The sequence below is a fragment of the Oncorhynchus gorbuscha genome, linkage group LG06 (genome assembly GCF_021184085.1).
Source record: "Oncorhynchus gorbuscha isolate QuinsamMale2020 ecotype Even-year linkage group LG06, OgorEven_v1.0, whole genome shotgun sequence".
Taxonomy (NCBI): Eukaryota; Metazoa; Chordata; class Actinopteri; order Salmoniformes; family Salmonidae; genus Oncorhynchus; species Oncorhynchus gorbuscha.
The window spans coordinates 29,811,309-29,828,452 of record NC_060178.1 but is presented as its reverse complement, the minus strand read 5'-3'; the positions used below and the strand labels follow the sequence as shown (position 1 = coordinate 29,828,452).

Sequence of the window (17,144 nt, the reverse complement as noted above, 5' to 3'; positions counted from 1 at the left end):
TGCTTGCTACTGCTGCATGGGTCATACTATCCCTTCTCTATGGCATCAAAGGCAATGTACAGAACTGATTTGTGAACTAAAGTCAGCATCCTAATTTACATATTGACAGAATATGAAATGTGAGTTTGCATCCTCACTGTGATTGAAGCTGTGGGAAAGTTGTCTTATCTGTACATTCCCCTAATGTGACAGTCAGTTTCTTCTTTCAGTGTGGGTATTTCATGAAACTGGGAGCAGAGTGGATCTAAGGGGAAGCATTTACATATGTTGCTGCTGAGGGTCATGTTTTCATGTTTCTGAAATAAAGAATGTACCCCCCCCCATCGGTTGTAAACGAGTACTGTATCTGTATCCCTTTATCGCAAACACTTATCCTTGATCCATCTGCTAAAATATTACAACTGCAGTTGAAAAACACTTTATTAAAAGGAATGAAAATTAGGTTTGTGTACAATCACAATAGCAGTCTCCATGTGTGTTACTCTCCAGTGTAGCGTGGGGGTCTCTTCTCTATAAAGGCAGCCATCCCCTCCTGTCTGTCTCTTGTTGGGATCACCTGGAGAGAGAAAGATGATTAACCACTACAGTTTGACCTCAGACAATGCACATGAGCATTTGACCTCTTACCCTGGCGTAACACATCCTCTCTATGGCCATCCCTGATGTGATGTCCACCTGAGAGAGACAGACAGGTTACAGACATACCTGCTACTAGCACACAGAGACAGGTGTCATCAAATACATTGAGATAATGAGCTGGGATGTGTGTATCCCAGATAGCATATGAACACGTAAGGAATGGCAAAATGGGAATTAAAAATGCAACATTTTCTCTGCTTTGTGGCAAACTAAACTAGAATAGCATGCACAATTCTCTCTGCCCCATGGGAAAAAAATGTGTAGAATTGCAGGAAGTTACCCTGTGGTCTGGCCCTGAGTAATGTGTAAAGCAGCCATACCTCCATGCCTCTGTTCATAGCCTCCTTAGCCATCCTCACAGCAATGGGAGCCTGGAGAGAGAACACACTGGGGGTAAGAAGGACCACGGACACACACGATGAGTAACCATGTCTAAGACCTGAACTTGTGTTAGCTCCCTGAGATAATGACAAGGCTTTAGCTCAGCAGATGACCCAGGTTCAAACACTGCTGTCCATGTCCCTTACAGTGGTCAGTTGGTGTCCTGGTTTGGTGACAGTGACTGACTGACAACTGACAGGATGTGATCAGAGAGACAGCAGATGTCTATGTAACCCCAGTGTCAGTCAGTTTGTGTTAATTGAAACCCAAGCAGTCAGTCAATGTATTAATCACTCTTCTCATCCCTAGTAACTCATTTAATCTAACCACCTATAAAATCACTATGGAATGGAAAGAGACAATGAGTAAGGTTTTAGTGTGTGTGTAACCTGTGGTAGTATCTCTCTAGCCAGACTCAGTGCCTCTCTATAGGCAGCGTCTCCGTCTGAATTCTGCTCGGTAGCTCTGTTGACCAGCCCCATGTCCACAGCTCTCTGTCCATCCACTCTCCTGCCGGTGAAGATCAGCTCTTTGGCCAGGGCAAAGCCCACCGCTCTGGGCAGCCTCTGACTGCCCCCTATTGGAGAAAGGATGTAGAGAGGGAAAGATGCTGAACTCATTATGCCAAACAAACTGAGATGACATGAGGGTAACTTGTGTGTGTGTGTGTGCGCGCGCATATGACTTCTGGTTGTCTTACCCGCCCCTGGGAGCAGCCCCCGTGTTGTCTCAATCAGACCCATCTGTGCAGAGTTGGCTGAAACACAACACACACACACACAGAGGACAGTTGAAGGTCAGACTGGCTGCGTGTCATTAAGCAACGGTGGGAGTACAGACAGACTGATGGGTCTGGAAGAGCGAGATGTGCACGCACATACACACACCTGCTCGCCTCACGCCTCTGCCAAAAAATCTATTACCAACCATATTTTCTCTAGATTTTAGCAGTTCCATAAAATATATATTACAAGTTGAATCATGATAAGGTACCACTGTGGAAAAGAATGTTGGTGAAACGAAAATCATGTTGAGTGTTTGAATAGTGTATTTAAATGTAAATAATGTATGTTATACAAAATGTACAACAAATAGCAACTACATGTGCTCGCTTTACAAATTAGACAAAATAAGACTCAGGATTGTAATTAAAAACGTACATTTCTCAGAATTGACATACACATACACACATTTCTTGTTACAAAGTAATTTTAACTATGAATATATCCAGATATTTTGCTAATCATTATCATGTGAAAGGTGTTTCAATAACTTAAGATTTAAGCTACTCTATTGGGCTGTCCAAAAATAAAATGTTTACAATGAACAATGGCCATCATACTGTTTGTATTGTTGTGTAGAATAATGTGTATTTTGATGCTTATTGTTGTGATATACAGGACTCATTTGGAAAAGAGTTTGGTCTCGGCGTTAACTCAGTGTCAAAATAAAGGTTACATTTTAAAATAAATATAATGAGCATTTTACTCAAATAACAAACCAAATAGCCCATTTGGTTCCTTGGAACGTGTTTTTAGGTTTCTGAATGTTTTTTAAACATTCTGAGAATAGAAGTAAAAATGTTGCCTGTTCTGGGAATGTTTTTTTTTTTTAGGTTCCAGGGAGGTTCTGATAACGTTTTACTCTGGTTCCTTGAACAATTTCCTGGGAGGTTTTATTTACTCTCTGAGAAAGGAAATTATAGGTGATTTGAAGGTAATGAAATAACATTCTAAGGTCTGGACCCCAGTCATTTCTCAGAATAAAAAAACAATACATACACTGAGTGTACAACACATTATGAACACCTGCGCTTTCCATGACAGACTGACCAGGTGAATCCAGGTAAAAGCTAGGATCCCTTATTGACGTCACATGTTAAATCCACTTCAATCAGTGTAGACAAAAGAGAGGTGACCAGTTAAATAAGTATTATTAAGTCTTGAGACAATTGAGACATGGATTGTGTATACGTGCCATTCAGAGGGTGAATGGGCAAGACAAAAGATTTAAGTTCTGGGTTTTCGAAGTTGAACAGTTTCCCGTTTGTATCAAGAATGGATCCACCCCCAAAGGACATCCAGCCAACTTGACACAACAGTGGGAAGCATTGGTCAACATTTTGTACACTCAGTGTAATATATATATATATATATATATATATATATATATATATATATATATATATATATATATATATATATATATATATACATACACACACACACGGAAAGTGTTCAGACCCCTTGACTTTTTCCAAATTTTGTTACGCTACAGCCTTATTCTAAAATGGATTAAATAAAACATTTCCCTCAATCTACACACAATACCCCATAAATACAAAGCGAAAACAGGTTCAGAATTTTTTTCAAATATATGAAAATAAAAAACAGAAAAACTTTAAGATAAAAATTCAGACCATTTGCAGTCAGACTCGAAATTGAGCGCAGGTGCATCCGGTTTCCATTGATCATCCTTGAGATGTTCCTACACCTTGATAGGAGTCCACCTGTGGTAAATTCAATTGATTGGACATCATTTGGAAAGGCACACACCAGTCTATATAAGGTCCCACAGTTGACAGTGCATGTCTGAGCAAAAACCAAGCCATGAGGTTGAAAGGAATTGTCCATGGAACTTCCGAGACAGGATTGTGTTGAGGCACAGATCTGCAGAAGTATAACAAAAGGAGAAACTTCATCCCAGTCTGAGGTCCTGAGTGCTCTGGATCAGGTTTTCATCAAGGATCTCTCTGTACTTTGCTCCGTTCATCTTTCCCTCGATCCTGACTAGTCTCCCAGTCCCTGCTGCTGAAGAACATCCCCACAGCATGCTGCTGCCACCACCATGCTTCACCTTAGGGATGGTGCCAGGTTTCTTCCAGATGTGACACTTGGCAGTTCGGTCAAAGAGTTCAAACTTTGTTTCATCAGACCAGAGAATCTTGTTTTTCATGGTCTGAGTCTTTAGGTACCTTTTTGGCAAACTCCAAGCGGGCTGTCATGTGCCTTTTACTGAGGAGTGGCTTCCGTCTGGCCACTATACCATAAAGGCCTGATTTGGTGGAGTGCTGCAGAGATGGTTGTCCTTCTGGAAGATTCTCCCATCTCCACAGAGGAACTCTGGAACTCTTTCAGAGTGACCATTGGATTCTTGGTCACCTCTCTGACCAAGGCCCTTCTCCCCCGATTGCTCTTGGTGGTTCCAAACTTCTTCCATTTAAGAATGATAGAGGCCACTGTTTCTTGGGGACCTTCAATGCTGCAGAAATATCTTAGTACCCTTCCCCAGACCTGTGCCGACACAATCATGTCTTGGAGCTCTACGGACAATTCCTTTCAACCTCATGGCTTGGTTTTTACTCTGACATGCACTGTCAACTGTGGGACCTTAAAGACAGGTGTGTGCCTTTCCAAATGTCCAATGAATTGAATTTACCACAGGAGGACTCCAATCAAGTTGTAGAAACATCTCAAGGATGATCAATGAAAACAGGATGCCCCTAAGCTCAATTTCAATTATCATAGCAAAGGGTCTGAATACTCATGTAAATAACGTGTTTTTTTATTCCTTAATACATTTGCTAAAATTGATAACTTGTTTTCACCTTGTCATTATGGGGTATTGTGTGTAAATTGATGAGGGAAAAAAAAGATTTAATACATTTTTGAATAAGGCTGTAACGTAACAATATATGGAAAAATGAATACTTTCTGAATGCAATGTACACATTAATCTAGACTGTCTATTCTTCACAAAAAGGGATGGCTCCCGGTTAGAGGTGAGAAGTGAGAGGCTAATGTCGATTGGTGAGGTAAGAGGTTAGAGGTCACTGACCAGCTGTTCGAAGGTCACAGGCGAGCGCCAGCTCCAGACCCCCTCCAAGGGCGAAGCCATCCACCGCAGCAACCGTCGGCATGGGCAACAAGGCTGAGACGACATGTGGAGAGACGACATGTGGAGAGTTCAGACGATGTAGTTACAGACTCTGAATGCACGCATGCACACAGTACAATGAACAAACACACACTATATTTTGTACGCCCTTTTTCTCCCCCATTTTGATCTTGTCTCATTACTGCAACTCTCCAACGGGCTCGGGTGGTGAAGGTCGAGTCATTCGTCCGCCGACACATGACCTGCCAAACCCGAGCTTCTTAACACCTGCCCGCTTAAACCGGAAGCTAGCCGCACCAATGTGTCGGAGGAAACACCATTCAACTGATGACCGAGGTCAGCCTGCAGGCACCCGGCCCGCCACAAGGAGTCGTTAAAGCGCGATGAGAAAAGTAAAGCCCCCCGGCCAAACCCTCCCCAAACCCGGACGACGCTAGGCCAATTGTGCGCCGCCCAATTGGACTCCCGATCAATGTAGTGACGCCACTAAAACTGTGATGTAGTGCCTCAGACCGCTGCGCCACTCGAGAGGCCCTATGATAACTTTCTCATTTTGATGAAACTCGTACTGTGTAGTGAAGGCTGACAGCGCATCCGGAAAGTATTCAGACCCTTAGACTTTTTCCACATTTTGTTACATTACAGCCTTATTCTAAAATGTATTCAATTGGTTTTTCCCTTATTATCAATCTTAACACAATACCTCATAATGACAAAAATGTTTTTCAGAATTATTTGCTAATTTATTGAAAATAAAAAAACTGAAATATCACATTATCATAAGTATTCAGACACTTGCTCAGCACTTTGTTGAAGCACCTTTGGCAAGGATTACCGCATCGAGTCTTCCTGACACACCTGTAGTTAGGGAGTTTCTTCCATTCTCTGCTGATCCTCCCAAGCTGTCAGGTTGGATGGGGAGCGTCGCTGCACAGCTATTTTCAGGTCTCTCCAGAGATGTTCGATCAGGTTCAAGTCCGGGCTCTGGCTGGGCCACTCAAGGACATTCAGAGACTTGTCCCAAAGCCACTCCTGTGTTGTCTTGGCAGTGGGCTTAGGGTCGTTGTCCTGTTGGAAGGTGAACCTTTGCCCCTGTCTGAGGATCTGAGCACTCTGAAGCAGGTTTTCATCAAAGATCTGTCTGTACTTTGCTCGATCCTGAGTCTCCCAGTCCCTGCTGCTGAAAAACATCCCCACAGCATGATGCTGCCACCAGCATGCTTCACCGTAGGGATGGTGCCAGGTCTCAAGACGTGACGCTTGGCATTCAGGCCAAAGAGTTCAATCTTGGTTTCATCAGACCAGATAATCTTGTTTCTCATGGTCTGAGAGTCCTTTAGGTGCCTTTTGGCAAAATCCAAGTGGGCTGTCATGTGCCATTTAATGAGGAGTGGCTTCCATCTGGCCACTCTTCAATAAAGGCTTAATTGGAGGAGTGCTGCAGAGATGGTTGTCCTTCTGGAAGGTTCTCCTATCTCCACAGAGGAACTATGTTGGAGTGACCATCAGGTTCTTGAAGCGTCTAGGTGGTTCCAAGCTTCTTACATTTAATAATGATGGAGGCCACTGTGTTCTTGGGGACCTTCAATGCTGCAGACATTTTATGGTAATCATCCCTATATCTGTGCCTCAACACAATCCTGTCTCGGAGAGCTACGGACAATTCCTTCAACCTTATTTCTTGGTTTTTGCTCTGACATGCACTGTCAACTATGGGACCTTATATAGACAGGTGTGTGCTTTTCCATATCATGTCCAATCAATTGAATTTACCACAGGTGGACTCCAATCAAGTTGTAGAAACATCTCAAGGACGCTCAATGGAAACAGGATGCACCCGAGCTCAATTTCAAGTCTCATAGCAAAGGGTCTGAATACTTATGTAAATAAGGTATCGTTTTTTAAAATTTTGAATACATTCGCAAACATTTTTAAAAACAGTTCACTGTCATTATGGGGCATTGCGTTTAGATTGATGAGGATGTTTTTTCTTCATGTAATCTATTTTAGAATTAGGCTGTAACGTAACAAAATGTGCAAAAAGTCAAGGGGTCTGAATACTTTCCGAAAGCACTGTATAAAGTGATTTGAGAGAGAGAGAGAATTACGGGTTGTTGAGAGAGATGTACTAGCATGAGAACAGGCTGAAGTATGAATAAGACAAGGGGTAGCCCCTAGTCTGTACACATACAGTACCAGTCAAAAGTTAATTTATTTGAACTATTTTCTACATTGTAGAATAATAGTGAAGACATCAAAACTATGAAATAATATGTGGAATCATGTAGTAACCAAAAAAAGTGTTAAACAAATCAAAATATACTTTATATTTGAGATTCTTCAAAGTAGCCACCCTTTCTTTGCCTTGACAGCTTTGCACACTCTTGACATTCTCTCAACCAGCTTCACCTGGAATGATTTTCCAACAGTCTTGAAGGAGTTCCCACACATGCTGAGCAATTTTTGGCAACTTTCCTTCAGGTCTGGTGATTGTGGAGGCCAGGTCATCTGATGCAGCACTCCATAACTCTCCTTCTTGGTAAAATAGCCGTTACACAGTCTGGGTGTGTTGGGTCATTGTCCTGTTAAAAAAACAAATGATAGTCCCACTAAGCGCAATCCAGATGGGATTGTGTATCACAGCAGAACGCTGTAGTAGCCATGCTGGTTAAGTGTACCTTGAATTCTAAATAAATCACAGACAGTGTCACCTGCAAAGCACCCCCACACCATCACACCTCCTCCTCCATGCCTCACGGTGGGAACGACACATGCAGAGATAATCCGTTAACCTACTCTGCATCTCACAAAGACACAGCGGTTGGAACCAAAAACCTCAAGACCAAAAAGGTCAGAGTTCCACTGGTCTAATGGCCATTGTTCATGTTTCTTGGCCCAAGCAAGTATCTTCTTACTATTGGTGTCCTTTAGTAGTGGTTTCTTTTAGAGGTTGACTGATTATGATTTTTCAATGCTGATACCGATTATTGGAGGACCAAAAAAAAGCCCATACCGATTAAAATCGGCCTATTTTAATATATATATAAATAGTTGTAATAATGACAACTACAACAATACTGAATGAATACTTTCATTTTAACTTAATATAATACATCAATAAAATCTATTTAGTCTCAAATAATGAAACATGTTCAAATTCATTTAAATAATGCAAAAACAAAGTGTTGGAGAAGAAAGAAAAAGTGCAATATTTGCCATGTAAAAAAGCTAACGTTTGTGCCACCAGAGACTCTGGGTTTGCGCCCAGGCTCTGTCGCAGGTCCGTGGGGCGACACACAATTGGCCTAGCGTCGTCCAGGTTAGGGATGGTTTGGCCGGTAGGGATATCCTTGTCTCATCGCGCACCAGCGACTCCTGTGACAGGCCGGGCGCAGTGCACGCTAGCCAAGGTCGCCAGGTGCACAGTGTTTCCTTCGACACATTGGTGCGGCTGGCTTCCAGGTTGGAATGCGCGCTTTGTTAAGAAGCAGTGCGGCTTGGTTGGGTTGTGTTTCGGAGGACGCATGACTTTCGACCTTCGTCTCTCCGGAGCCCTTACGGGAGTTGTAGCAATGAGACAAGATAGTAACTACTACTAATTGGATACTACGAAATTGGGGAGAAAAAGGGGATAAAATTCAACAACAAAAAACAACAACAAAAGAAAGCTAACATTTAAGTTTCTTGCTCAGAACATGAGAACATATGAAAGCTGGTGGTTCCTTTTAACATGAGTCTTCAATATTCCCAGGTAAGAAGTTTTAGGTTGTAGTTATTATAGGACTATTTCTCTCTATACCATTTGTATTTCATATACCTTTGACTATTGGATGTTCTTATAGGCAGAAGAACCCTCACCAGAGGCACAGAGCTTCCAGAAGACCCCCCTAGCTGAGACGATGATGGGGGCCTGTAGGTTTTTGCAGGGCATACAGTTGAAGCCGAAAGTTTACATAAACTAGTTTTAATGACTCCAACCTAAGTGTTTCAACCACCCCACAAATGTCTTGTTAATTAACAAAGTATAGTTTTGGCAAGTCTGTTAGGACATGTACTTTGTGCATGACACAAGTCATTTTTCCAACAATTGTTTAGACAGACTATTTCGCTAATAATTCAGTAGGTCAGAAGTGTACATACAATAAGTTGACTGCCTTTAAACAACTTGAAAATGCCAGCCTAATCTCGGGAGTTGATAGGCTTGAAGTCATCAACAGTGCAATGTTTGAAGCACAGCGAAGTGCAGGAAAACGCAGTAAAGTGCTGTTTGAATGAATGCTTATGAGCCTGCTGCTGCCTACCACCGCTCAGTCAGACTGCTCTATCAAATATCAAATCATAGACTTAATTATAATTTAATAATTAAATCAGCCATTCCGATTAATCGGTCGACCTCTAGTTTCTTTGCAGCAATTCGACCATGAAGTCCTGATTCACACGGTCTAATCTGAACAGTTGACGTTGAGATGTGTCTGTTACTTTGAACTCTGAAGTATTTATTTTGGCTGCAGTTTTTGAGACTGGTAAATCTAATGAACTTATCCTCTGCAGCAGAGGTAACTCTGGGTCTTCCTTTCCTGTGGTGGTCTTCATGAGAGCCAGTTTCATCATAGTGATTGAGGGTTTTTGCTACTGCACTTGAAGAAACTTTCAAAGTTCTTGAAATTCTCCAGATTGACTGACCTTCATGTTGTCTTTTCACTGCTTATTTGAGCTGTTCTTGCCATAATATGGACGTGGTCTTTTACCGAATAAGGCCATCTTCTGTACACCAACCCTGCCATTTCACAACACAACTGATTGGCTCAAACACACTAACGAAACACTTTTGGTTACTACATGATTTCAAATGTGTTATTTCATTGTTTTGATGTCTTCACTATTATTCTTCAATGTAGAAAATAGTAAAAAGAAATTAAAACCCTGGAATGAGTAGGTGTCCAAACTTTTGACTGGTAATGAATGTAACACTAACGCATTTGCTGTGAAAGGTGACTGAGTGAGAGCAGTATTTGTCAGACCGTGAGACATCCTAAAAATCAATCACACACCCCTCACCGATCTCAGTCATGAGTGAGCGCAGGCCGTGAACAAACAGATCGGAGTCAGAGTGGTTCATCTCAACTCTCTCCTTCAGATCAGCTCCTACAAAAGAGACAGAGAAGACATGAAAACACACACACACACACACACACACACACACACACACACACACACACACACACACACACACACACACACACACACACACACACACACACACACACACACACACACGAGGACAAACCTGCACAGAAGACCCCTTGTACCAGACTCCTGAAGACCACCACTCTCACAGCTGTGTCATGGTGTAGAGAGGACACGAGCTCCCTCATCTAGAGAGAGATGGATAGAGAGAGGAAGTGGGAGAGAGAGAGAGAGAGAGAGAGAGAGAGAGAGAGAGAGAATAGTCTTAGCAGTCATCATACTCTGTTAGATCAATAGCAGAGCTGGGACCAAGTCACTATTATTCGAGTCACTCACAAGAAGGTCGAAAGGTCCAAGTCTTAAGTCAGGTCCCAAGTAGAACAGGTCGAGTCTGAAGTCCAAGTCGTGCATTCCAAGAGCAAGTCGAGTCACAGGTTTTTTTCCAAGTCAAGTCAATCAAAAATAAATCTGTACAGGCAATGACTTGTTCAACTACAAATCTTTGTATATTTAATGAGGCTAACAGACAGACCTTTTCTCTAAAACACTTGATCAACGAACAGTTTTTGGAGCAAATTTCACAGGAGGTTGGTGGCACATTAATTGGGGAGAATAGGCTCGTGGTATTGACTGGAGTGTAATGAGTGGAATGTATCAAATACATCAAACCCATGGTTTCCATTTGCGCAGTTCCAGCCATCATTATGAGCCGTTCTCACCTCAGCAGTCTCTTGTGACATTGGCAATCCTCTCTCCCTACAATTTGACGTTTACGCAGCAATTTGTTCGCTAGCTCAGTTGTTTTGAAAAAATTTCACACGCGACCAGAAAAAAGAATGGTTCAAAGCTTCCTACCCCCACGGAAGCACGTGCACGCATGCACAGGGCATACAGACACACACAATGTAGCCCATCATTACAACCATAAACGCTGACGCTTTTTCAAAACGCAAGATATAGAAATAAACTGCTTCATACGCCTGCATTTTGAGCTGAAACACAACAAAATGTGGAATAAGTCAAAGGGTTTGAATACTTTCTGATGGCACTGTAGTCAGTACTACCACTAAGGCATACAGTTGAAGTCGGAAGTTTACATACACTTAGGTTGGAGTCATTAAAACTCATTTTTCAACCACTCCACAAATTTCTTGTTAACAAACTGTAGTTTTGGCAAGACGGTTAGGACATCTACTTGGTGCATGACACAAGTATTTTTCCCAACAATTGTTTACAGACAGATCATTTCACTTATAATTCACTGTATCACAATATCAGTGGCTCAGAAGTTTATATACACTACGTTAACTGTGCCTTTAAACAGCTTGGAAAATTCCAGAAAATGATGTCATGGCTTTAGAAGCTTCTGATAGGCTAATTGACATCATTGGAGTCAATTGGAGGTGTGCCTGTGGATGCATTTCAAGGCCTACCTTCAAACTCAATGCCTCTTTGCTTGTCATCACGTGAAAAAAAAAAATCTGCCAAGACCTCGGAAAAAAATTGTAGACCTCCACAAGTCTGGTTCATCCTTGGGAGCAATTTACAAATGCCCGAAGGTACCACGTTCATCTATACAAACAATAGCACTCAAGTATAAACACCATGGGACCATGCAAGCATCATACCGCTCAAGAAGGAGAAGCGTTCGGTCTCCTAGAGATGAACGTACTTTGGTTGGCGAAAAGTGCAAATCAATCCCAGAACAGTAGTAAAGGACCTTGTGAAGATTCTGGAGAAAACAGGTACAAAAGTATCTATATCCACAGTAAAACTAGTCCAATATCAACATAACCTGAAAGGCCACTCAGCAAGGAAGAAGCCACGGCTCCAAAACCACCATAAAAAACCCAGAATACAGTTTGCATCTGCACATGGGGACAAACATTGTAATTTTTGGGAGAAATGTTCTCTGGTCTGATGAAACAAAAATAGAACGGTTTGGCCATAATAACCATCGTTATGTTTGGAGGAAAAAGGGGGAGACTTGCAAGTTGAAGAACATCATCCCAAACTTGAAGCACTGGGGTGGGAGCATCATGTTGTGGAGGTGCTTTGCTGCAGGAGAGACTGGTGCACTTCACAAAATAGATGACATCATGAGGAAGGAAAATTATGTGGACATATTGAAGCTCCATCTCATCAGTCAGGAAGTTAAAGCTTGGTCGCAAATGGATCTTCCAAATGGACAGTGACCCCAAGCATACTTCCAAAGTTGTGGCAAACTGGCTTAAGGACAACAAAGTCAAGGTATTTGTGTGGCCATCACAAAGCCGTGACCTCAAACCTATAGAAAACTTGTGGGCAGAACTGAAAAAGCGTGTGCGAGCAAGGAGGCCTACAAACCTGACTCAGTTACACCAGCTCTGTGAGGAGGAAAGGGACAAACTTCACCCAACTTATTGTGGGAAGCTTGTGGAAGGCTTCCCGAAACGTTTGACCCACATTAAACAATTTAAAGGCAATGTTACCAAATACTAATTGAGTGTATGTAAACTTCTGACCCACTGGGAATGTGATGAAAGAAATAAAAGCTTAAATAAATCATTCTCTCTACTATTATTCTGACATTTCACATTCTTAAAATAAAGTGGTGATCCTAACTGACCTAAGACAGGGAATTTTTACTAGGATTAAATGTCAGGAATTGTCAAAAACTGAGTATAAATGTAGTTGGCTAAGGTGTATGTAAACTTCCGACTTCAACTGTATATACTGAAAACATTTTTTTAAACGCCAATCATAATCCGTTTTTCCCCACAGAAGGGCTTTATTACAGACAGAAATACTGCTCGGCGTCTAAAGTAAATTTATTTTCTATCAAGTCAGACTTTAGTCCACACCTCTGATCAATAGTTAGCAATTCTATGCGTGTGTAAGGTCAAATAGAGATCAAACCCACCTGAGAGACAAACACACGGCCCAGAGCGTTCTTTGCCTTCTGACGGCACATCAACACCTCAGCTATACCTACACACAGACAGACAGACAGACAGACAGACAGACAGACAGACAGACAGACAGACAGACAGACAGACAGACAGACAGACAGACAGACAGACAGACAGACAGACAGACAGACAGACAGACAGACAGACAGACAGACAGACAGACAGACAGACAGACAGACAGACAGACAGACAGACAGACAGACAGACAGACAGACAGACAGACAGACAGACAGACAGACAGACAGACAGACAGACAGACAGACAGACAGACAGACAGACAGACAGACAGACAGACAGACAGACAGACAGACAGACAGACAGACAGACAGACAGACAGACAGACAGACAGACAGACAGAGAGAGAGAGAGAGAGAGAGAGAGACACGTGTGTGTGTGTGTTATTGTTTATGCATTTGAAATATAAGCAGCTGCACAGGCCCAGGTGCAGATGTTGATGATGTTGTCACATTAGATTTGAGCCATGGAGTGATAGGTGTGTGTGTGTGTGTGTCTGGAGAAGAGGAGAGGATGAGGGAGGGAGGGAGGAAGAAGAGGATAGGAGGGACAGAAGGAGTGGGAAGGAGAGGAGGTGATGGAGGGAGGAAAGGAGGGAAAGATACAGGAGTTGAATGCCTGAGGCTGTCTGACCTGTGGCTAGGCTGAAGGCTTTTTATAAGCAGCATCTCCCCTGTGTGTGTGTAAATGTGTCAGTGTTTACCTCAGTGTTAATCACTGAATAGTAGGACATGGTTGTCACTCTGTACAGAAGCTCCTGCAACACAACACTCCCTGTATCAAAGTGCCTACTACTTCTTCTGCCTCTACCAAGAGGTTAAATCCAAATCAAATCAAGGGCTGGACCTTTATGGCACAGCAGGTGGTGTGCTTACTTCCCCTGTAACTTCAGATAATGTTTATGTCATTTCAGGGTAAGCTTATTCACCTAAGCTACCTAAACTCAGCAAAAAAAGAAAAGGTCCCATTTTCAGGACCCTGTCTTTCAAAGATCATTCGTACAAATCTAAATAACTTCACAGATTTTATGGTCCTTCTGTAGCTCAGTTGGTAGAGCATGGCGCTTGTAACGCCAGGGTAGTGGGTTCGATCCCCGGGACCACCCATACATAGAATGTATGCACACATGACTGTAAGTCGCTTTGGATAAAAGCGTCTGCTAAATGGCATATATATTATAATTGTAAAGAGTTTAAACACTGTTTCCCATGAATGATCTTTGAAAGACAGGGTAAACAATTAATGAACATGCACCTGTGGAATGGTCGTTAAGACACTAACAGCTTACAGACGGCAGGCAATTAAGGTCACAGTTATGAAAACTTAGGACACTAAAGAGGTGTTTCTACTGACTCTGAAAAACACCAAAGGTAAGATGCCCAGGGTTCCTGCTCATCTGTGTGAATGTGCCTTTTGGCATGCTGCAAGGCAAGGAGGCATGAGGACTGCAGATGTGGCCAGGGCAATAAATTGCCATTTCCGCCCTGTGAGACTCCTAAAACAGCTCTACAGGGAGACAGGACGGATCCAAACATCACACCTGCGGGACAGGTAAGGGATGGCAACAACAACTTCCCGAGTTACACCAGGAATCCACAATCCCTACATCAGTGCTCAGACTGTCCACAATATGCTGAGAGAGGCTAGACTGAGTGCTAGTAGGCCTGTTGTAAGGCAGGTCCTCACCAGACATCACCGGCAACAACGTCACCTATGGGCACAAACCCACAGTCGCTGGGCCAGACAGGACTGGCAAAAGTGCTCTTCTCTGACGAGTCGCCATTTTATCGACGAAGGAATGAGCATTACACAGAGGCCTGTACTCTGGAGCGGGATCGATTTTGGAGGTGGAGGGTCCATCATGGTCTGGGGCAGTGTGTCACAGCATCATCGGACTGAGCTTTTTGTCATTGCAGGCAATCTCAACGCTGTGCGTTACAGGGAAGACATCCTCCTTCCTCATGTGGTACCCTTCCTGCAGGCTCATCCTGACATGACCCTCCTGCATGACAATGCCACCAGCCATATTGCCTGTTCTTTTCGTGATTTCCTGCAAGACAGGAATGTCAGTGTTCTGCCATGGTCAGCGAAGAGCCCGGATCTCAATCCCATTGAGCACTTCTGGGACCTGTTGGATCGGAGGGTGAGGGTTAGGGTCATTCCCCCCCCAGAAATGTCCCGGAACTTTCAGGTGCCTTGGCGGAAGAGTGGGGTAATATCTCACGACAAGAACTGGCATATCAGGTGCAGTCCATGAGGAGGAGATGCACTACAGTACTTAGTGCAGCTGATGGCCACACCAGAAACTGACTTGTTACTTTTGACTTCCCCTTCATTCAGGGACACATTATTCAATTTCTGTTAATCACATGTCTGTGAAACATGTTCAGTTTCTGTCTCAGTTGTTGAATCTTGTTATGTTCATACAAATATTTACATATGTTAAGTTTGAAATATAAACGCAGTTGACAGTGAGAGGACATTTCTTTTTTTTGCTGAGTTTATGATTCTCAGGATTGTCAATCACAGCCTGGTCTCATACACTAGACGTAACATAGTACATTTAAATCCAAGATTATCATAAAAGTAAGAGATGCTACATTTGGTATGGTTACATAACCCATATTAGAGTAGTTGGTGGGTGGGCGTATAACACAAACGTTAAGCAACCCAAAGGTTGGAGTTCGAATCTCTTCACAGACAACTTTAGCATTTAGCTGATTAGCAACTTTTCAACTACTTAGCATGTTAGGTAACCCTTCCCTTAACCTAGCAAACATTAGTCAGCCACCAAGCTAGAATGTGTAACATATCATACATTTAGAAAATTCGTAACATATAGAATGTTTTGCAAATTAGTTACATATTGTACATTTAACAAATTCGTAACATATCATACAAAATGGGTGATGGATTATCCACAAATTAATACATACATATCATAATAAATGGAACGCTAATACGAAATGCTCGGAGACCAGGTTGTCGACCATGGTGAATATTGTGGAATTTGCACTCACTCAAAAATGGTCAACCTTACTACCGTTCAACTCGGTTTCCTGGTAGCGGAAAGCATAAAGATTCAAATAGCGTCCTTCCCTACCAGTGTCCTCTCCATCTAGTCGCTTTAGATCCACTTCTACGGAATCTGGCGTCTCGGTGTGTAGCCAGCTTGTGTGTGTGTCATTGTGCCCCGTGAAAGGGCGTCCTCGGCTGGGCAGCTTTTCCACTCCCAGACGGTGTAACGTTACCGAGCCTGGAGCTCCAAGAGACGCCGGGGATAGAGCACCGAAGCCGCGGGATAGAGAGCAGTGCCTAATCGCAAACCTTCGAAGGAAAGTCATGGTTGTGTTTCTTCTTTTTCTTGTGTGTATGGAGCTATTTCGTTTAAAAGAAAACACGGAAGTAGGCTACAACCAATTGACTTGTTTTTTAGTTTCAGCTCCAGGTATAAGTTGCCCGAGGGATTAAGAACCGATCTAGGATCAGCTAAATCACAAATCCTTAGTTAAGCCAAGGGGGGACGCAAAACCTAGTTTATATCAGTATGTCTAAGGCCAACTTTGTTCTATTCCAGTTTTACTGTGCTTGACGTTTTTGGGAACGGAACGGATACATTTTCATTTCCGAGTTCATTTAAGCATCCTTAAACGTACTTGAACTTGTTTTAGTGTGCTCTCTTTTCATAGTGGGATCATCGGTTTGGTTACATACTGACTAAGCATACATCCTTAGCTGCCCATGGCTTGAGCCAATAGATTTCATAGTTTATTAATAATACCACAGAACATGTTATTTTATTTTTTATTATCGGTAGGCCATCATTGTAAATAATCATTTGTTCTAGTGGTTAGAGCATTGGGCCAGTAACCGAAAGTTTAAAAAAATCTGTCGTTCTGCCCCTGAGCAAGGCAGTTAACCCACTGTTCCCGGTGCGCCGAAGATGTGGATATCGGTTAAGGCAGCCCCCACACCTCTCTGATTCAGAGGGGTTGGGTTAAATACAGAAGATACATTTCAGTTGAAGATATTCAGTTGTACAACTGACTAGGTATCCCTCTTTCCCTTCACTAG

At 42.6% G+C, this 17,144-nt stretch overlaps 1 protein-coding gene across 2 annotated transcripts; it reads right to left on the bottom strand.

Moving 5' to 3' along the window:
• Positions 1 to 402: 402 nt before the first annotated feature.
• echdc2 (enoyl CoA hydratase domain containing 2) lies at positions 403 to 16,653 on the bottom strand. 2 transcript variants are annotated; one of them, XM_046352878.1, is made up of 10 exons: positions 16,174 to 16,648; positions 13,007 to 13,074; positions 10,205 to 10,292; positions 9,976 to 10,062; positions 4,858 to 4,950; positions 1,721 to 1,777; positions 1,410 to 1,597; positions 960 to 1,010; positions 628 to 675; positions 403 to 556 (listed from the first exon to the last, which is right to left on the bottom strand). In XM_046352878.1, exons 1-10 carry the CDS (start codon positions 16,412 to 16,414, stop codon positions 479 to 481), a joined length of 999 nt encoding a protein of 332 aa, XP_046208834.1. In that variant the 5' UTR covers positions 16,415 to 16,648; the 3' UTR covers positions 403 to 478. The 2 variants fall into 2 exon arrangements, with proteins under 2 accessions (XP_046208834.1, XP_046208835.1); XM_046352879.1 differs by lacking the exon at positions 4,858 to 4,950 and having other exon boundaries at positions 16,174 to 16,653.
• Positions 16,654 to 17,144: the final 491 nt, after the last annotated feature.